Source organism: Rattus norvegicus, chromosome 10, assembly GCF_036323735.1.
Source record: "Rattus norvegicus strain BN/NHsdMcwi chromosome 10, GRCr8, whole genome shotgun sequence".
NCBI classification, from domain to species: Eukaryota; Metazoa; Chordata; class Mammalia; order Rodentia; family Muridae; genus Rattus; species Rattus norvegicus.
This window is the reverse complement of record NC_086028.1, coordinates 11,242,129-11,264,524: the sequence shown is the minus strand read 5'-3', so window position 1 is coordinate 11,264,524 and position 22,396 is coordinate 11,242,129. Positions and strand designations below refer to the sequence as shown.

Genomic DNA, 22,396 nt, shown 5'->3' with positions numbered 1-22,396 from the left:
ACTTAGAAATGTTGGGGTACAGCTCTGAAGCAGAGCATTTGCCTGGGAAGGCCCCGTGTTCCCTTCCTGTTACTTAGAGCTGGTGGCACCCACAGTAGGTAAGCTGTATGGTGCAGAGGCCTGAGTTGATTAAAGGGTGTTCTGTGTGCAGCTGCATTCCCCGGAGCAGACAGAACAGTCAGGAGGATTTTCCCCTCCTGCATACTCTGTTCTCTTGCCATCCAACGAAGGAGTTTATGTGTCCTTGGCTTGAAAACCTCCAACGAAATCATGTACTCATTTTGAGAAACACAACTACTATCACGGAACACTTTGTGCTGGGTACCAAGCCAAGGACTTTGAGAATGCACCTTCGTTCATTTCAACGGAGAGCCTGGAAATGTTTACCTCTGTCTCTCAAGCATACATGGAGAAGGGGCAGTTGGTGTCTGGGTGGAGTAGGGTGGGATAAAGAACATGTCCAGGGTCAGGGCCCTGCAGAATTCATGTCTTGGGATTCTAGTCTGAGATAGACCCCACTACTGCAGGACTGTATGTGAATAAACACACACAATCTGGAGGGGGGGGTGTTGGACTCAGGCCAGTTCTTTGCAAAAATCTGTTTACTCCCTGTACAGTTCAGAGGGGTCCCCTGAGTTGAGGCAGCAATCTTGTGGAGCCCACTGTGGCATCAATCGTTTCATGGTTATAAATACCCAGGTGTTTTCTTTGTTTTTGTGTTGCCAATGATCCAACTGAGGCCTGGCGTGTGTTGGATGAACACCTTGCCACTGAACTTTGCCTTGCTAGCTCGCCCTTGGTGTTCTGAGAAAGTCTGAATGCATAGCTCAAGCTGATCTTGAAGATACTCTGAATGAATCTATCCTCTAACTTGCAATGTTTCTGTCTCTGATTTTCAAGTCCTGGGATCCTAAGTGGGTGTTACCGTGCTCTGCTATTCTAAGACCTTTGCTATAGACCAGGGCTTCCATCAGAAATATATACTGTTCTAGTTACGGATTTACTGCTGTGAACAGACACCATGACCAAGGCAAGCCTTATAAAGGACAACATTTAATTGGGGCTGGCTTACAGGTTCAGAGGTTCAGTCCATTATCATCAAGGGGGGAGCAGGGCAGCATCCAAGCAGGCATGGTGCAGGCAGAGCTGGGAGTTCTACATCTTCATCTGAAGCTGCTAGTGGAAGACTGGCTTCCAGGCAGCTAGCACTAGGGTAGCACATGCCCACAGTGACACACCTACTCCAACAAGGTCACACCTCCTAATAGTGCCACTCTGTGGCCCAAGCATATACAAACCATCACACAAACACCTTGTGAATATTCCAGGCTGACTCCACAAATTCTTCTTCACAATCTCTTTTGTGCAGCCCCGGCTGTCCTGCAACGCACTATACAGATGATGTTGGCTTCAAACTCAGAGAGATCTACGTGCCTGTGCCTCCCAGTACTGGGATTAAAGAAGTGTCCTACCATACCCTGTTCATGTTTCATAGCCATTGGTCATTGCCTCGAGCAATGTAAACTTGACTAAATATGGCTTCTGCTGCCTGTTTTTATAGCTGTAAAAGTTGCCCATTGTTGTGGCATAGTTATGAGCCTTCCCTCTCATTGGGTAGCTATGCCACAGGCTTTCTGTTTTAAAATTGATTATGATGTTGTACATGCCTGCTGTGGTCAAAGGATAACTTACAGGACTCTGCTCTCTCTGTCTACCGTGCAGACCCAGAGACGGAACTTCAGCTGCTAGGCCTGGCAGCGGGCAATTGCCCCTTGAGTTATTTCACTAGCCCAGTTTGTTTGTTTTGCTACCCTGGGAATTTGAAGGAATTTTTGGCTCTTGTGCTTATTGGCATCACAGACGCCCTTCGACATTATATGTGACTGTTCCTGTTGGGCATCCATCTAAGGGTGCTGAGAAAAGCAGAAAGCCTTCAAGTCTGACAACCATTGTGCAGAGAGGAGGAGAATACATTTCCAAGAAACAATGAATGAAAACTAGTTAAAACCCCCCACCCTCCTTTTTTTTTTTTTTTTTTTTTTTTTAAGACTGGATCACGGGCTGTAGAGATGGCTTAGTGGTTAAGAGCTCCGACTGCTCTTCCAGAGGTCATGAGTTCAAATCCCAGCAACCACATGGTGGCTCACAACCATCTGTAATGAGATCTGGTACCCTCTTCTGGTGTGTCTGAAGACAGCTACAGTGTACTTATAGATAATAAATAAATAAATCTTTAAAAAAAAAAAAGACTGGATCACATACATCCTAGGCTAGCCTCATATTTGCTGTGTTCAAGGATGCCCTTGAACTTCTGACCCTCTCTCTGCCCCCCTCCCTTTTTAAATGAGACCACATTGACAAAAAGCATCTCAGTGACCATCAAGCATGGATGGTGTTTTGTGTTTCTCAGGTTTCCCTGTCACCGAGACACAGGCTTTTGCCAGACTCTCTTGAGACTCTCCCCCTGTCTGGTTGCTTTGTCTGACTTTGATAACAATGGCTTTTGCTGTATATTGTGTTTTATTTTGCTAGGTTTGATTGTTATCTCTTAGAAGCCCGTTCTTGGGGCTGGGGATTTAGCTCAGTGGTAGAGCGCTTACCTAGGAAGCGCAAGGCCCTGGGTTCGGTCCCCAGCTCCAAAAAAAAGAACCAAAGGAAAAAAAAAAAAAAAGAAGCCCGTTCTTGTCTAATGAGAGACAGAAAAGAGGACATGGAGCAGAGGGAAAACAGCGAAGACCTGGGAGAGGAGAGGGAGGGGAAACTGTGAGAAAAGAATGTTTTTTGGGGTTGGGGATTTGGCTCAATGGTAGAGCACTTGCCTAGCAAGCTCAAGGCCCTGGGTTCGGTCCCCAGCTCCGAAAAAAAAGAAAAGAAAAAAAAAAACAAGAATGTTTTCAAAAGAACAGCATTCTAGAAGGGCTTTGGGTTGGTTTTTGGCTCACATTGGAAGGTACTGTCCATCGTGGTGGGAAAGTTGGGACCCTCTTGGGAGAACTCATACAGGTAAAAGAAGAAACAAAAGCAGAAGGGAAGAAACAAACGTTAAGTTGGATAGGAACAAATTAAAGACGGGAGCTTGCGGTGCTAAGCCCCAGCGGAAACCGTCAGGATGCGGAAACTAGAGATAAGCGGTTGCGTGTGAGTATTTGAAAGCGTTTTGAGGTAAGTAAAACCCAGAGACAGGGGGTTGAATGTCAGTACATGAAAGAGATTTTGGGAACTCAGAAGTGAGGTGGAGGCCATTGCTGCCTCAAGGTTTCTTGGGCTGTGGTTAAGGAGGCGTGCCCTTGGTTTCTAGGGACGGGAGAGGTGAAAAATAAAATTTAAAATATGAGGATTACGGGATGGGTACACAGCCTCGGGACCTGAGCATGTTGCCATTTTTGCTTTCAGTTTAACTGCTTTTATACTACATTTAAGAGAGAAAAAAAAAAAATCCAGCGTGCAGGGGGCGTTTGTGTGCAGGCTCAGGCAGCTGCGTGGGCCGCAAGCTGCAGCATGATCCCTAAGTACAGCCTATTTGAGTCTCGCCTAGCGTTGGGGTTGGGGTTGGCAAGCACACAGGCAACAACCACCTCAGTGGCTGCAGCGCCCTCGTCAGGGCGAGAAGGCGCACACTGTAAATAGTCAGATGAAGGGGAAGTGCGCTGTCTTGTATTTGTATCCCTCAATGCAAATTCAAGGGAGGTACGTACTGGGCTGATGCTTTTGCGTCCAGTAGCTTGGTCACATCCTTCACACCTGTTTATACTAATGAGTCTTTTTGTTTGGGAGCGTGGGGGTGGGGCTACTGCTCTAACCCTAGGAGTCCCAATTAGCCCCATTTAACTATTCCGGGTGTTACGGTGCTGCATTTTCGACAGGGTAATTGGGAATTAACTGGGACCTATCGCTCTCCTGGGAGGCTCCAGCTGCGATATCACGGGTATGGTCAATTATGTGGGCACATCTTGGAAAAGCAAAAAGTTTGTGATCAGGTTGTTTTCTTCTGTTAATGTTGTGAGAAGGATCCTCGACAAACTCCGTCAAGTTTCAAGGTTTCGATTCCTTAGACCTGTTAAAACTCATCTTGTTTCTGACGGGCATAGCAGCTGTTTTGATCCTACTTGGTCTTGTCGGTCTCGGGTTAAGCAGCGAACGGCCCCTGGACTAAGCACGAAGTCCTATCCTGAACATCTGAGAGCTAAGAAGGGAGAGATGTGGAGAGAGGAGGAAGCCCCGAGTGAAAGACATTCCTAGTAAATGCTGTGGATACAGACACGGCCATATCAAGACTTAGAGGGAAATCAAAGCCTGACCCCCAGCAATGCGGCTCAGAGAGATGACAAAGCTTTCTCCTCTGGTCTATGTGTTTAGAAAGTAGCCATTACAGCTTTCTCTTGGGGCATTTGTAGCTTGAAGACTGCTCCCCTGTGCTCGCTCAGTTGTATGCAATAACCCCACCTTTCTGTTCAGCTGTCTGTGACACGCACCCTGAGATCCAGAGTGCTGAGGTCTTTCCATCTGAGAGCCTAGACCATCCGACCCCAGCATTTCTGTGTCTGTCTTTTTTCATTCCTTGGCTACCTCTATTTCAAATCCATCCCTGGAGCTGTGTAAGGATGAAGCGCACCAACATTCTTAAAATTAAGATATCCTGGGGGCTGGAGAGATGGCTTAGAAGTCAAGAGCACTGGCTGCTCTTCCAGAGGTCCTGAGTTCAATTCCCAGCAACCACATGGTGCCTCTGTAATGGGGTCTGATGCCCTCTTCTGGTGTGTCTGAAGACAGTGATGGTGTACTCCCATATATAAAATAAATCTTAAAAAAAAATTAAGATATCACCAGACACAGAAATGGTTCAGATACTGAGAATGAGAGAGAGAGAGAGAGAGAGAGAGAGAGAGAGAGAGAGAGAGATTCATGATGCCATGTAGCCAGCCAGCAGTCCGGCTCTGAATGACCAAGCAGTGTTTGTATGGCCCCAGCCGTACCCAATCCCACTGTGTTAAATCCCTGTTGTCTTCCTTTGCCCAGCGGGAGAATGCTTCCTTAAATATCTACTGTGACACAAGACTTAGGCCACAGAAACATAGTCCTAAGTTAACAAACTCAGTTCTCTCCTTCAGGACGGGGGACTGCATCAAGGCAGAAGTAGCCTGTGGATGTTTGGCCGCCTTTCATAATGTAAGATGGCCAAACATCCATTACTGATCCCATTGGATGCTGATGACTGACCGAGCTCACTAGTCGCATGCACTCATAGCCCATGTGAGGACATGCAGAAGCACTTGGTTGCGAAGGGAACCAGCAGGCATGTGGGAAGCAGGCTTTGTGGTGACTAGGGCATACTGTACCTTCAGCTTCCCACGGAAAGATGTGGTGGGTTGTTTAAATGTTTTCCAAGAGCTGGTGGGAAGAGAACTCGAGAGATGAGGTAGGTAAGTCTGAGCATAGCTGGTCTGACTGATGGAGGAAGTGGCCAAACAGAAGCCTTTCCTATTGGGTGAGCCGCTACTGTCAGAGAAGTCAAGGGCCCTGTGCAACTCCAGTGCGATGACAGCACTTGAAGTTTTACATCTCACAGCACAGTGGGGAAACCGAGAGGCATTTGTTAAGGGGTGTGTGGTGGTGAGACTGGGAAACCGCTCGGTGGGTAACAGTGCTCACGGTACAAGAATGTGGGTCTGTTTTCAGATCCCTGGCACGCAAAGTGTCTCCAGCTTGCAGACAGCTTTTCATGGGGCTTCAGTTTCCATAAGCACAAAAGGCAATGCTCATAAACTCCTCATAAACCTTTCTTTCTTTTTTCTTTCTTCCTTCTTTTCTTTCATTTTTGTTTTTGTTTTTCAGAACAGTTTTTCTATGTAGCCTGGGCTGTCCTGGAACTCACAGACATGTTGGCATATGTCTATCTCCGGGACTACTGGGCAGAGACAGGCAAATTCTGAGGGCTTTGCTGGCTAGCCAGACTGCCAAGATCAATCAGTTAGCAGAATGTAAGCTAACTCCTGGACACACACACACACACACACACACACACACACACACACACCCCAGAAATAAAAATAAAATAAAAAGAAAGGACAAATTGTTCATTTATGTCCAGGAGCTGGGCATTCTTCTCCTGCTTTTGAACTCCAAGATTTATACCTATGCTTTCCCTATCCAGTTTTCTCAGGAGACCTTTGACCCTGGACCTAGTCTAAGGAACCACAGGCTTCCTTAGTTATGAAGTCTTTGGGACTTGGCCGAAGTCACACTGCCAGCATCCAAGGGTCTCCCACTTGCAGTTTGTCATGGGACTTCAGTCTCCATAACTACAAAGCAAACAAACAAAAAACAATGCTCATAAACCCCTCGTGGTCACTGCTGTTGTCTGTGGTTCTCTTTGGAGAACCCTAATACACACCTTAGAAGGATACACGAAGCACACAGGTTTTCCTTTCCTTTCCTTTCCTTTCCTTTCCTTTCCTTTCCTTTCCTTTCCTTTCCTTTCCTTTCTTTTCCTTTTTCCTTTTCTTTCCTTTTTGTTTCCATCTCCCTTCCTTCCTTCCTTTCTTTCTTTCTTTCTTTCTTTCTTTCTTTCTTTCTTTCTTTCTTTCTTATGTTTTTGTTTTTTAAAACAGAGTTTCTCTGTGTAGCCTTGGCTCTTCTGGAACTCACTCTGCAAACCAGGCTGGCCTCAAACTCAGAGATCTGTCTGCTTCTGCCTCCTGAGTACCAGAATCAAAGATGTGTGCCACCCCCAGGGGAGCAATGAAGCCCAACACTGCAGAGGCTTTTTCACCTGGGCTACTGGAACATGCAACCCTTGATCCTAGAACATACCTTAAACCTCACCTGCTTGCCCTCTCCCTCTTCAGGAATGAGTGTCTGGGTGGCTGGTGGGGTGGGTAGAGGTACCTTTGACCACATCCAGAAACCAGCTTAATTCTTTAGGCTCTTTTCTTAAAACCTTGGACTTTCTAACTCTAAGAAAACTGTGTTCTGTCCTGATTCCAGAGACTTCCAGGGAGCGAGCTTCCTTTCCTTCACCTCTCTGTGTTATTTAGAGGCACAAGTCTTATGTAATCAGAGGGCTACCATTCACCCCTGAAGCATTTGTCAAATATTAATTGAACACCTCTTCTGAGCAAGCTCACCTATGAACACCCACCCCACCCTGGGTTCTCGGAAGCATGCCCACTCCACCATGTTCTCTGGTGTCCTAGCAACCAGAAGCCCTCATCTGAGCTCTGACAAGGACAGAAGCCATTCCTTGCTGACCACTGTGACTTGCTGCCCCAAGTCTCTCAGGAACTGTTGGTGTACCCATTCAGATAATTGAAAGGCACTACTTTTCCACAAGGACACCCAGAAGCCCTGCCACATCAGTCCATCTCCTGGCAAGATGAGCTTCTCTCTCACATACACTGAGCTGGTCAACGTAGCCATACCACAGTGTGGGGTAGTGAACTTCAAGGCCCTTCATCTCCTGCTACAGGGCATCCTGGATCACATCCAAATCGCTGAGCTCAAGAAAGTCCTTTCAGGGGACGAGGACTTCCTTCAAGCTTCACCAGTGATGCTTATACCCAGGGAAGGAGATGCACAGCCCATCATCAACCCAATGAAGAGGCTTAGCAACATCTTTGACCACGTGGTAGACCGGATGGAAAAGATAGAGGTCAAACTGGCTGAGATGCAGGGCATACCCACGACTGCTAAGCTGTTAGAGGATAGCCAGGGGACCAAGCGGCCGGCTGAGGATATGTGGAATAACATCAAGATCCAGAAGAGGATTGAGGGCAACGAGCTAGCCACAGAAAAGGTAAAGCCCCCTTCTGGAGAAGCACTCTAGACCCCGCCTCTCCTCCTACACACTATGTCCCCTCTTCTCCCTTGCGACGGGATATATGTCCCCTTATGGAGAGTAGGTGAGACTTTGTTGGACAGAATTCAGGTTCCAAGCTTGCATCTTTAATTGTATACTGAGGAAAGAAGCCAGACACAACAGACAACATAATTAAAGATCCTGCTTTTGCAAAATACCCCTGAGTAGGCAAATGTTCCTATTCAGAAGGCAGACTGGCAGTTTCCAGGAGACAAGGGGAGAGGCATGGGGCATGGTGATCAGGTGTATATGGGGTTTCCTTTGGGAGTGATGAAGACGTTTGAAACTGTATCAAATCAAAGTGATGGATGATGAACTTCTATGGTGTCAGTACCACTGAATTGTTTATTTAAATTGGGTAATTTGGACTGCAGAGATGGCTCAGTGGGTAGTGTTTGCTATATAAACCTGAGTATGAATTCAGATTCCCTGAACCCATATAAAAGACAGGCACAGTAGCCTGTCTCTCTAATTCAAATTTTCCTTTTAAATGTATTCCTCTCCCTCTCCCTCTCCTGTACCTCCCCCTCTCCCTCTGCCTCTCCCTGTCCCTCTCCCTCTCCCTGTCCCTCTCCCTCTTCCTGTCCTTCTACCTGTCCCTCTCCCTCCCCTTCCCCATCCTTCTTACCCCCCCCCCGTGTGTGTGTGTGTGTGTGTGTGTGTGTGTGTGTGTGTGTGTACTTGTGTGAAGAAACCCTTGGAGGAGACAAGAGGGTGTCAGATCCCCCCTAAAACTGGAATTATAGCTGGTTGTGAGCCACCCAACATGGGTGCTGGGAACTGAACTTAAGACCTCTGTAAGTCAGACAGGTGGGCACTCCTGAGACTGCAGGGCAGGATAGACCGCCAATACTTCCCACCCTTGCCCACATCCCTGGCCCAAGAGGAAACTGTATAGGGCCTCTGGGAACAGGAAGATAGGGGCACTCAAGCTGCAGGAGCGCTGCGGTCCAGACACTGCCCGGATCTGAAGGGACCTGGTCAAACAACTCCCTGCACCCAAATCCCGTGGGAGGGAGAGCTAGACCTTCAGAGGGGCAGACACGCCTGGGAAGCTAGAGGAGACTACTCTCTGCCCACATTTCTGACTCTAGAGGAAAACACCTAGCGCCATCTGGGCCCCCTGTGCACAGGGACCCAAGAGAAGGCAGGGCAGGCCTTTCTGGTTGCTGCCCTCATGGAGAGCTGAAACCCAGCCCCGAGGAGCGACTCCAGGCCTGAGACCAGAGGTAAGACCAACTTTTCTGCTCCAAGTGACCTGCCTGGTGGACTCAGGACACAGACCCACAGGAACAGCTGAAGACCAGTAGACAGAAATGACTACACACCTGAAAGCAGAACACTCTGTTCTCATAACTGGCTGAAAGAAAACAGGAAAACAGGTCTACAGCACTCCTGACACACAGGCCTATAAGGACAGTCTAGCCACTGTCAGAAATAGCAGAACAAGATTACACCAGAGACAACCTGATGGCGAGAGGCAAGCACAGGAACCCAAGCAACAGAAACCAAGACTACATGGCATCATTGGAACCCAATTCTCCCACCAAAGCAAACATTGAATATCCAAACACACCGGAAAAGCAAGATCTAGATTTTAAATCACATTTGGTCATGATGATGGAGGACTTCAAGGAAGACAAAAGAACTCCCTTAGAGAAATGCAGGAAAACACAAATAAATAAGCAGAAGCCTATAGAGAGGAAACACAAAAATCCCTGAAAGAATTATAGGAAAACACAATCAAACAGGTGAAGGAATTAAAAATGGAAATAGAAGCAATAAAGAAAGCACAAAGGGAGCCAATCCTGGATATAGAAAACCAAAGGAAGAGACAAAGAGCCGTAGATTCAAGCATCACCAACAGAATACAAGAGATAGAAGAGAGAATCTCAGGAGCTGAAGATTCCATAGAAATCATCGACACAACTGTCAAAGATAATGTAAAGCGGAAAAAGCTACTGGTCCAAAACATACAGGAAATCCAGGACTCAATGAGAAGATCAAACCTGAGGATAATAGGTATAAAAGAGAGTGAAGACTCCCAACTCAAAAGACTAGAAAATATCTTCAACAAAATCATAGAAGAAAACTTCCCAAACCTAAAGAAAGAGATGCCTATAAACATACAAGAAGTCTACAGAACTCCAAATAGATTGGACCAGAAAAGAAGCTCCTCCCATCACATAATAGTCAAAACACCAAATGTACAAAACAAAGAAAAAATATTAAAAGCAGTAAGGGAAAAAGGTCAAGTAACATATAAAGGCAGACCTATCAGAATTACACCAGACTTCTCACCAGAGACTATGAAAGATATGTCCAGAAGATCCTGGACAGATGTCATACAGACCTTAAGGGAACACAAATGCCAGCCCAGGTTACTGTATCCAGGAAAACTCTCAATTAACATAGATGGAGAAACCAAGATATTCCATGACAAAACCAAATTTACACAATATCTTTCTACAAATCCAGCCCTACAAAGGATAATAAATGGTAAAGCCCAACACAAGGAGGCAAGCTACACTAGAAAAAGCAAGAAACTAATCATTTTGCAACAATACAAAGAGAAGACAAACATACAAACATAATCTCACATCCAAACACGAATATAACAGAAAGCAACAATCGCTATTCTTTAATATCTCTCAACATCAATGGACTCAATTCCCCAATAAAAAGACACAGATTAACAAACTGGATATGCAATGAGGACCCAACATTTTGCTGCCTACAGGAAACACACCTAAGAGACAAAGGCAGCACTACCTCAGAGTTAAAGGCTGGAAAACAACTTTCCAAGCAAATGGTCTGAAGAAGCAAGCTGGAGTAGCCATTCTAATATCAAATAAAATCGATTTTTAACCAAAAGTCATCAAAAAAGATAAGGAAGGACACTTCATATTCATCAAAGGAAAAATCTACCAAGATGAACTATCAATACTAAATATCTATGCCCCAAATACAAGGGCACCTACATATGTAAAAGAAACCTCAAAGCACACATGGACAGATCATGGAAACAGAAATTAAACAGAGACATAGACAGACTAAGAGAAGTCATGAACCAAATGGACTTAAGAGATATTTTTAGAACATTCTATCCTAAGACGAAATGATATACCTTCTTCTCACCACCTCATGGTACTTTCTCCAAAATTGACCATATAATTGGTCATAAAACAGGCCTCAACAGATACAGAAAGATAGAAATAATCCCATGTGTCCTATCAGACCACCACAGGTTAAAGCTGATCTTCAATAACAATAAGGGAAGAATGCCCACATATACATGGAAGTTGAACAATGCTCTACTCAATGATAACCTGGTCAAGGAAGAAATAAAGAAAGAAATTAAAGACTTCTTAGAATTTAATGAAAATGAGGGTACAACATACCCAAACTTATGGGACACAATGAAAGCTGTGCTAAGAGGAAAACTCATAGCTCTGAGTGCCTGCAGAAAGAAACAGGAGAGAGCATATATCAACAGTTTGACAGCACACCTAAAAGCTCTAGAACAAAAAGAAGCAAATACACCCAGGAGGAGTAGAAGGCAGGAAATAATCAAACTCAGAGCCGAAATCAACCAAGTAGAAACAAAACAAGACTATACAAAGAAACAACAGAACCAAAAGCTGGTTCTTTGAGAAAATCAACAAGATAGATAAACCCTTAGCCAGACTAACCAGAGGACACAGAGAGTGTGTCCAAATTAACAAAATCAGAAATGAAAAGGGAGGGGTTGGGGATTTAGCTCGTGGTAGCACACTTGCCTAGCAAGCGCAAGACCCTGGGTTCGGTCCCCAGCTCCGAAAAAAAAGAAAAAGAAAAAAAAAAAGAAATGAAAAGTGAGACAAAACGACAGAATCAGAGGAAATTCAAAAAATCATCACATCCTACTACAAAAGCCTATATTCAATAAAACTTGAAAATCTGGAAGAAATGGACAATTTCCTAGACAGATACCAGGTACCAAAGTTAAATCAGGAACAGATAAACCATTTAAACAACCCCATAACTCCTAAAGAAATAGAAGCAGTCATTAAAGGTCTCTGAACCAAAAAAAGCCTAGGACCAGATGAGTTCAATGCAGAATTCTATCAGACCTTCATAGAAGACCTCATACCAATACTATCCAAAGTATTCCACAAAATTGAAACAGATGGAGCACTACCGAATTCCTTCTATGAAGTCACTCTTATACCTAAACCACACAAAGACCCAACAAAGAAAGAGAACTTCAGACCAATTTCCCCTATGAATATCGACGCAAAAATACTCAATAAAATTCTTACAAACCGAATCAAAGAGCACATCAAAATAATCATCCATCATGATCAAGCAGGCTTCATCCCAGGCATGCAGGGATGGTTTAATATATGGAAAATCATCAACATAATCCACTATATAAACAAACTGAAAGATAAAAACCACATGATCATTTCATTAGATGCTGAGAAAGCTTTTGACAAAATTCAACACCCCTTCATGATAAAAGTCCTGGAAAGAACAGGAATTCAAGGCCCACACCTAAACATAGTAAAAGCCATATACAGCAAACCAGTTGCTAACATTAAACTAAATGGAGAGAAACTTGAAGCAATCCCACTAAAATCAGGGACGAGACAAGGCTGCCCACTCTCTCCCTACTTATTCAATATAGTTCTTGAAGTTCTAGCCAGAGCAATCAGACAACAAAAGGAGATCAAGGGGATACAGATTGGAAAGGAAGAAGTCAAAATATCACTATTTGCAGATGATATGATAGTATATTTAAGTGATCCCAAAAGTTCCACCAGAGAACTAATAACATGATAAACACCTTCAGCAAAGTGGCTGGGTATAAAATTAACTCAAATAAATCAGTAGCCTTCCTTTACACAAAAGAGAAACAAGCCGAGAAAGAAATTAGGGAAATGACACCCTTCATAATAGTCCCAAATAATATAAAATACCTCGGTGTAGGGGTTGGGGATTTAGCTCAGTGATAGGGCGCTTGCCTAGCAAGCGCAAGGCCCTGGGTTCAGTCCCCAGCTCCGAAAAAAGGAAAAGAAAAAAAACAAAACAAAAAAACCTCGGTGTGACTTTAACCAAGCAAGTGAAAGATCTGTATGATAAGAACGTCAAGCTTCGGGCTGGAGAGATGGCTCAGTGGTTAAGAGCACTGACTGCTCTTCCAGGGGTCCTGAGTTCAATTTCCAGCAACCACATGGTGGCTCACAACCATCTGTAATGGGATCCAATGCCTCTTCTGGTGTCTGAAGAGAGTGACAGTGCACTTATGTAAAATAAACAAATAAATCTTAAAAAAAAAAAAAGAACGTCAAGCCTCTGAAGAAAGAAATTGAAGAAGATCTCAGGAGATTGAAAGATCTCCCATGCTCATGGATTGGCAGGATTAATATAGTAAAAATGGCCATTTTACCAAAAGTGATCTACAGATTCAATGCAATCCCCATCAAAATACCAATCCAATTCTTCATAGAGTTAGACAGAACAATTTGCAAATTCATCTGGAATAACAAAAAACCCAGGATAGCTAAAACTCTACTCAACAATAAAAGGACTTCTGGGGGAATCACTATCCCTGAATTCAAGCAGTATTACAGAGCAATAGTGACAAAAAACTGCATGGTATGGTACAGAGACAGACAGATAGACCAGTGGAATAGAATTGAAGACCCAGAAATGAACCCACACACCTATGGTCACTTGATTTTTGACAAAGGAGCCAAAACCATCCAATGGAAAAAAGATAGCATTTTCAGCAAATGGTGCTGGTTCAACTGGAGGTCAGCATGTAGAAGAATGCAGATCGATCCATCCTTATCACCCTGTACAAAGCTTAAGTCCAAGTGGATCAAGGACTTCCACATCAAACCAGATACACTCAAACTAGTAGAAGAAAAAGTGGGGAAGAATCTCAAACACATGGGTACTGGAGAAAATTTCCTGAACAAAACACCAATGGCTTATGCTCTAAGATCAAGAATCAACAAATGGGATCTCATAAAACTGCAAAGCTTCTGTAAGGCAAAAGACGTTGTAATTAGGACAAAACGGCAACCAACAGATTGGGAAAAGATCTTTACCAATCCTACAACTGATAGAGGGCTCATATCCAAAATATACAAAGAGCTCAAGAAGTTAGACTGCAGGGAGACAAATAACCCTATTAAAAAATGAGATTCAGAGGTGGAGTTCCAGCAGCATCTAGAGAGCAAGCAGCACAAAAGCAAGGTGTCCGAGCAGCGGTACAGGAGCGAGATGGAGACCTGGGCTATGTTCAGTGATGGTCGTCCTCACAGAGAAGCCTGTCCTGCCTGTTTGCCTTCTGTCGACCTGCCTTGCTTTGTGGTCCTCCATGCCTATATTCCTCATTCCGTTGCTTAGTGCGAGTAACCTGCAGTGGTGCCATGAGCCGTCAGGTCGGGGTGGGCAAGGGAAGTGTTTCTCATTAGTCACAACGATGCTCTTTTGGGCCAGCTGTGTTAAACAACTCACAGTGGTGTGTGAGCTTCCTGCCCTCTCAGGTGTAACTTCTTATCTTGGCCAAGTTCTGATTAAGCAGTAGTAGCCTGACCATTTAGAGCCATGAATATTTAAAAATGGCACCCACTTTTGCAGTTTTAGTTTTACGCACATTAGACGAATTGACTTGAGTTCTTCTGATTATAGAGGAGACAGGTAAATGGAAATTCCCGTTTCCTGATGCTCCTGGGAACCATTACTACAGTGTGGTGTTGGTAAGATGTGCTGTGATGGTGTGTGCATGGGTCTCTCAGCAGCCCCTGATTCTCTGTGGCATAACTCTCCTCCCGTAATTGACACATAGGTTTTCTTGAATTCATATATGTCCAGAATACTATGTTCTTGTGGACATGTAATGTCATCTCCAGCTGTGAACTGCACACATGTAATCCTATCTCCTCCCGTACTTAGGTCAGCTTCTCCGCTCACCCCATTCTCTTGGCCCAGATGTGCCGGCAGTTTCGGAGACCCAGATTTGACTAATGAGTTGAAGATGGATATTCTTTTAGAAAATATATTTTCAGATGATTCAAGGAAATGCAAGGATGTGTTTGATATTTCAATTTGGAATTCTATTTTCATTGATGATTGTGTGAACTCCTGGGACAGTCATTCCATGGCTTTTTGACGATTGCATCCTGACACTGCCCTGACATGAGTGTGCCTGGAAAATACCCACCTGCTGTTCTCTCTTTCTCTCTCTCTCTCTCTCTCTCTCTCTCTCTCTCTCTCTCCTTCCTTCTTTCCTTTTTTCTCTTTCTTCCTTCCTTCCTTTCTCTTTCTTTCTTTCTTTCTTTCTTTCTTTCTTTCTTTCTTTCTAAGCTGATCAAGTTTTAGTGTCATTTCCAATAGAAAAACATACAAACATTGCATTTTCTTCTTTGCCTCCTTGAAGAGACTGAAAAACACAGATGACTTTGGTGTCTAATGATTATAATGGGATTCTTATTTTTAAATAAAAAGTCATAGTGTATGTCTAGACGGGAAAAAATGGGGTTCAGAACTAAACAAAGAATTCACAGCTGAGGAATGCTGAATGGCTGAGAAGCACCTAAAGAAATGCTCAACATCTTTAGTCATAAGGGAAATGCAAATCAAAACAACCCTGAGATTCCACCTCATACCAGTCAGAATGGCTAAGATCAAAAACTCCGGGGGTTGGGGATTTAGCTCAGCGGTAGAGCACTTGCCTAGCAAACGCAAGGCCCTGGGTTCGGTCCCCAGCTCCGAAAAAAAAGAAAAAGAAAAAAACAAAAAACAAACAAACAAAAAAACTCCGGCAACAGCAGATGCTGGCGAGGATGTGGAGAAAGAGGAACACTCCTCCATTGTTGGTGGGATTGCAGACTGGTACAACCATTCTGGAAATCAGTCTGGAGGTTCTTCAGAAAATTGGACATTGAACTGCCTGAGGACCCATCTATACCTCTCTTGGGCATATACCTAAAAGATGCCCCAACATATAACAAAGACACATGCTCCACTATGTTCATAGCGCCTTATTTATAATAGCCAGAAGCTGGAAAGAACCCAGATGCCCTTCAACAGAGGAATGGATACAGAAAATGTGGTACATCTACACAATGGAATATTACTCAGCTATCAAAAACAATGACTTGATGAAATTCATAGGCAAATGGATGGACATGGAAAATATGATCTTGAGTGAGGTAACCCAATCACAGAAAAACACACATGGTATGCTCTCATTGATAAGTGGATATTAGCCCCAATGCTCGAATTATCCTAGATGCACAGAACACATGAAACTCAAGAAGGATGACCAAAATGCGAATGCTTCACTCTTTCTTTAAAAGCGGAACAAGAATAGCCTTGGGAGGGGATAGGGAGGCAAAGTTTAGAGCAGAGACTGAAGGAACGCCCATTCAAAGCCTGCCCAACATGTGGCCCATACATATACAGCCACCCAAGTAGACAAGATGGATGAAGCAAAGAAGTGCAGACTGACAGGTACTGGATGTAGATCTCTCCTGAGAGACACAGCCAGAATACGGCAAATACAGAGGCGAATGCCAGCAGCAAACCACTGAACTGAGAACAGGACCCCCGTTGAAGGAATCAGAGAAAGGACTGAAAGAGCTCGAAGGGGCTTGAGACCCTATATGAACAACAATGCCAGAGCTTCCAGGGACTAATCCACTACCCAAAGACTATATGTGGACTGACCCTGGACTCTGACCTCATAGGTAGCAATGAATATCCTAGTAAGAGCACCAGTGGAAGGGGAAGCCCTTGGTCCTGCCAAGACTGAACCCCCCAGTGAACGGGATTGTTGGGGGGAGGGCGGTAATGTGGGGAGGATGGGGAGGGGAGCACCCATCTAGAAGGGGAGAGGGAGGGGTTAGGGGAATGTTAGCCTGGAAACTGGGAATGGGAATAACAATAGTAATGTAAATAAGAAATACTCAAGTTGGGCTGGAGAGACGGCTCAGCGGTTAAGAGCTCTTCCAGAGGTCATGAGTTCAATTCCCAGCAACCACATGGTGGCTCACAACCATCTGTAAAGAGATCTTGTGTATCTGAAGACAGCTACAGTGTACTTATATATAATAAATAAATAAATCTTAAAAAAAAAAGAAAAAAAAAGAAATACTGAAGTTAATAAAGGTGGAGGAAAAAAAAAAGACCTCTGTAAGTATAATGCAAGTTCTTCACTGCTGAGACATCTTTCTAGGCCCAATTCCAATTCAATTATGATGAGCTGAGAAGTAGAGAGAGGAAATTTCCCAGAAATCAAAGGCCACCTAGCCTGTCAATCAGAGCATTACTGAGGCTCTGCCTCTAACAAGGTAGCAGGACTGACACCTAGGGGTGTACTCTGGTTCCTGTATGCTCAGCACACATGTTCCTGCACTTGCATAGCACCACGTACAAACACACAAAGATCTTTTCTTGTTTGTTGTTTTTAGGGTTTGTAGGGTTGGGTTTGTTTTTGGTTTTTTTTGGGTTTTTTTGTTGTTGTTGTTGTTTTTGTTTTTCAATACAGGGTTTTTCTGTGCAGTCCTTCCTGTCCTAGAACTCACTCTGTAGATCAGGCTGGCTTGGAACTCGCAGAGATCCACCTGCCTCTGTCTTCTGAGTTCTGGGGCTAACGGTGTGTGCCACCGCTTCTCGGACGCGCACAGGTGTTTAAATGGCTGTTTTGGCTGAGGAAGCAGCTCAGTTGGTAGAATTGCTTGCCTGCATATGTGAGGCCCTGGGTTGGATCCTTAGCCCCAAATAAAAGCAAAAATGTGGCACACACTTGCAATCTAATATTTGGGAGATAGAGGCTGGAGGGTCAGAAATTCAAGGGAAATCCCACACCAGCCTGGCAAATAGGACCCCTAGTCAAATAATAATATCAAAAAATACTGTGTCATGTGACTCTTCAATAAAAAAAAAAGAGGCTGAATGGTGGTGATGCACGTCTTTAATCCCAGCACTTGGGAGGCAGAGGTAGATGGATCTCTGTGAGTTCAAGGCCAGCCTGGTCTACAGAGTGAGTTTCAGCACAACCAGGGCTACACACAGAGAAACCCTATCTGAAAATATCAATTAATATGAGGATCTATCATCAGGGAGACACTCTCGTCATCATGATAATAGGAGTTTCAACTTGCCTACAGACACACATAAAATGAATGAATACAAATCCATGAGAAGCAGCCATGTAAAAGGTAATTATCCCTATCCTGTAGATGAGAAGTATCTATAGTTGATACTCAGCAATGCTTTACGATTTGCTGGAGGCTCCACAGCCAGTAATGCTGAAACCAGGAGTCCAGCGCTTGACTCAGATCCCTACCTAGGAATGCCACACCCCAATTCTTCCTACTCTAGGATGTAGTTCTATCAACAAAACCAGTTCAAAAAGAATAAGAAAAGAAAACCAGGGGCTGGAGAGATAAATCAGCAATTAAAAACATTTGTTGTGCTAGACTTTGGTGATGGAGACTTTTAATCCCAGCATTTAGGAGACAGAAACATGTGGATTTCTGAGTTTGAAGTCAGCCTGGTCTACAGAGTGAGTTCCAAGATGTCAGGATACACAGAAAAGCCCTGTGTATCCCGTCCCTCTGTGTATCCCTCTGCAGCCCAAATTACAAAAAAAGAAGAAAGGAAGAAAGAAAGAAAGAAAGAAAGAAAGAAAGAAAGAAAGAAAGGAATGAAGGAAGAAAGAAAGAAAGAGAGAAAGGAGAAGAGAAAAGGAAAGGAAAGAAAGAAGAAAGATCAAAAAGAAAAGAAAAGAAAAAAAACCCGCCTGCTGTTCTTACAAAGGACCTGGGTTCAATCCCCAGTTCCCAGATTCACAGTCATCCATAATCTCCATTCCAATGCTCTCTTCTAACCCTCAAGGACACCAGGCGTGAATATGGTGTACACACAAACATGCAGGAAAAACATCTATACATACAATAAAATGAATAAATCTTTAAAATTTGTTTAAATGAAGAGGAGAGAGAAACAAAGCCTTTAAGATGGCTCAGAAGGTAAAGCTGCTTACCACCAAGTCTGACGACCCGAGTTGAACCCCTCGGAGCTACATGGTGGAAGGAGAGAACTGACTCCACAAGTTATCCTCTGATCTCCATGAATTCCCTGAATCTGCATGCATATACACACAGAGAGAATAATAATAAATGTAATTAATTTAAAAGGGGGAAGGGAAGGAAACATCCAGGTGTATTTTCCAACCCATGGGAAAGGTGAGGCAAGAGATGCTTAGGTTCAAGGCTGGCCCGAACCGTCTATCAAACTGTCTCAAGGACCAACGGTCTAGTGCAGTGGTAGTATAGTGTCCTAGAAAGCATATGGCCCTGGGCTTCATCTCTACTGAAGAAGAATTGTTAACTGGAGAACTGGACTCTCACCCACTGCTGTGAGGAATGTAAGAAGGTGCAACTCCTCTGGAACGCAGCTCACAGGCCTCAAGAGGTGAAACAGTGTTACCATGTGACTATGGCAACCGCTCCACTCTGGGGTATGAAATCAAAAGAACTGAAAAGAGATTCAGCCAAACGCCTGCACACTGATGTACCTAACAGAAGCTAGCCAAATGTCTCTCAGCTGAGGGTACTTCTGTACTGACCCCCACATCCATTTAGAGCCATGGGCCTTGAGCAGCTCGCCCTCCACCACCGTTCCATAGTCTGTGAAATGGAGATCAAAGTTGTAACTCCTTCTTGAGCTTCTGCTGTGTAGAGGACAGGTCCTTGACACTCAGCTAGCACTAAGTAAATCCTAGGCCTTGTGAGACATGGGGTGGAGGGGGTGGGGAGATATAGTTTGGGCTGAGAGCCAGGAACAAGACTGCAGGTCTAGACTGAGTGAAGCCAGACTGAATGAAGCACTGGGTTCAGGAATTCCTCTCTTCCACTCTCCACCAGTCTATGAGCCCTGATGGTTAGAAGAACCCTAGACTAGAGAGAAGTAGAGAATTGTCACTGGTTTAGAGATAGGAAGGGCTTTTCTCACCCCCAGTGTGCGGCAGTCATTAGAGTTATACCAGTCACCCAACAAGTCTCAGACGGGAGCCTAAACTGGCACCAGCCACAGAGAGGCTGCTGGGTCTGACCGAGGGGCTGCAGGTATGAGATCTTCAACTCAGGAGTTTGTAGAGATGATGAAAGAAACAGGCTGCCCGCTATCTCAGTGCCATGACTTTCCTGGGCTGTATGCTTGTCCCATTTCCTTCCCCGCTTCCCCTTTGCTCTCTCTCCAGGAAAACAGTGACACTGTGTAGCATGTGAGCTGCACACTGCCCTAGTTAGCACCTTTAAGCTCTGTAGTAATTCTATAAGGCACGTGTTTATTAATTCCAGTTTTCAAATGCTGAAGTGGAGGTACAGGTTAACTGAGCCATTTGAGGTCATTATGTTGGGAAACAGAAGCTATCAAGGCCCAGAAGAGTGGGCAGGGGGAGTTAACTCCAGCCCTCTGCTAGTAGGAAAGGGTGGGGCTTGTTGATTGTCGATGGATGTTTTCTTATCCCAGAATTGTAGTTGGAATTCACACAAACTGGGGCCAAAGAGACAGCTCAGCTGATAAAATGCCCACCTAACATGCATGAAGCCCTGAGTTCTACCCCAGCAACACGTAAGCTGGGTATGGAGGCTGCGTCCCAGTACACGAGTGATACAGAAAGGTCTGGGGTTCATGGTCATCCTTGATTAATATTCAGTTCAGGGCTGGTCTGGACCACATGAGAGCCCACCTTAGAAAAATATTTTCGATTAATTGTAAACCATACATTACATTATACAACCTCAGGGAGTCTCATGAGGAGCACAGGAGCCTGAGGCTGTGGAGTGCAGGAGAGTGCAGAAACCCTGTCTGGCCAACACAGCCAGGTCTCACACCAGGCTAAAGAGCCAAGCAATACAGAAAGGAGTGTCAGCCAGTCTGCTGAGGGGATGCTCTGGGAGTCCATTTATATAAAGTGTTCAGAAAAGGCCAATCTGAGGAGTCAGAGAGAAGATTTGTAGTTTCTAGGAAGAAGTGGCATGAGGAGTGACTGCTAATGGAGAAAGAAATTTTTTGCAGGGCAATAAAATGTCTTGAAGTTATGCAAAAGCATGCGTTCAGGATCAGAACAGAGCAGGTATGCCTGGGCCAGCACCAGCCTTGTTGGGCTTCAAGACAACACTTCTGGAGACAAGGCTGCCCCTGATGGCTCAGGGCCTTATGGTAGGATAGGTGGATACAGATGTTAGACGTGTAGCCACAGCCTGCCTCAAGGGACTTTGGCCTTGATGAGTAAAGGCTTCTAGAATTCTCACGTGCCCTGAGAAGCTGAGGAAGATCACCTCCTCTGCTCAAGAGAGGCCTCGTGGACAGGATCAGACCTGGCACTGCAGCCCCAAGAGGACTGTCTGTACCAATAAGGAATGCTCCAGCCATTCGAGCACGCTGCCAGCGACCCACTGGATGAAGTTGCCATGGTACTGTACAAGAACAAGGGGAGCTACTTAGGTAAGTGTCTGCCTGAGCTAGACAGTGAGGATGGCAGGCCAGATGTCACAGACATGAGATGCTGGGACCACCTCCACAGCGCCCTTCCACCTCCTTTCTCTGCAATGCTTGGGTCACTGTATCCTGCCACCTTCACGTCCCTCCTTTAAGGGCATAAGAAGACACTGTCGCTCTCAATACTCACTGGAGAAGGCAGGAGGTGCCTGGAAACCAACACAAACACCGGAGGCCTCCTGCCCCACGGGTGGGTCCAGGGCCCATGCATGCTGGTCCCACAACAACTCATTATTAGCAGGGTTAGACTGTCAGGTTTCTCTGTCCCAATACTATATTGATGTGGTGGGTAGGATCACTCTCTACGGCTTGGGACTGTCCTGTGCATTGGAGGGTGTCTAGTAACACCCACAGACACTGGAAGTGCCACCTTCTTACCACCACTGAAAACACCTCCGCATACTGCCAGGCGCCCACCAACCCGGGTGAGGACTGCTGGATTAAGAAACCTGGGCTCCAGGCTGGGGACCTGGAGAGGCAGTCCTTAACTTCAAGGTCAGGTTGGTCTATATATCAGGTTCAAGGTCAGCTGTAACTAGGTAGCCAGACCCCTATCTTAGGAAGAGAGGGAGGATGGAAAGGAGAGATGAAGGGAAAGAGAGGGAGAGAAGGAGGGAGGGAAAGAAAGAAAACTGTCAGGTGGTGGTGGTGCACATTTTTAAAGATGGACAGATCTCTGTGAGTTCAAGTCCAGACTGGTCTATAAAGCAAATTCAAGGACAGCCAAGGCTACACAGAGAAACCTTAGAGAGAGGGAGAGGGAAGGGGAGGGGGAGGGAAGGGGAGTATGGGGGAGAAGGAGAGGGAAGGGGAGGGGGAGGAAGATGGGAATATGGGGGAGGGGAGGGGAAGGGGGAGGGAAAAGGAGTATGGGGGAGAGGGTGAGGGAGGGGAGGGGGGGAAGGGGAGTATGGGGGAGGGGAGGGGAGAGGAGGGAAGGGGGAGGGAAGGGGAGGGAAGGGGGAGGGAAGGGGG

General features: G+C 45.1%; 1 protein-coding gene and 1 long non-coding RNA gene across 2 annotated transcripts in view; one reads left to right on the top strand and one right to left on the bottom strand.

Annotated features, from left to right (window-relative positions):
* Window positions 1–6,059: 6,059 nt before the first annotated feature.
* LOC134480753 (uncharacterized) lies at window positions 6,060–7,166 on the bottom strand. Its single transcript, XR_010055519.1, has 2 exons — window positions 6,823–7,166; window positions 6,060–6,299 (listed from the first exon to the last, which is right to left on the bottom strand). It is a non-coding gene; the product is annotated as an uncharacterized LOC134480753 (long non-coding RNA).
* A 178-nt stretch (window positions 7,167–7,344) lies between these two features.
* Window positions 7,345–22,396, top strand: part of C10h16orf96 (similar to human chromosome 16 open reading frame 96) — a 43,392-nt gene continuing 28,340 nt past the window's right edge. Inside the window, exon 1 of the mRNA XM_063270076.1 lies at window positions 7,345–7,792. Within this exon, the coding sequence (XP_063126146.1) occupies window positions 7,373–7,792 (420 nt within the window). The 5' untranslated portion in view covers window positions 7,345–7,372. The remainder of the gene's footprint in view (window positions 7,793–22,396) is intronic.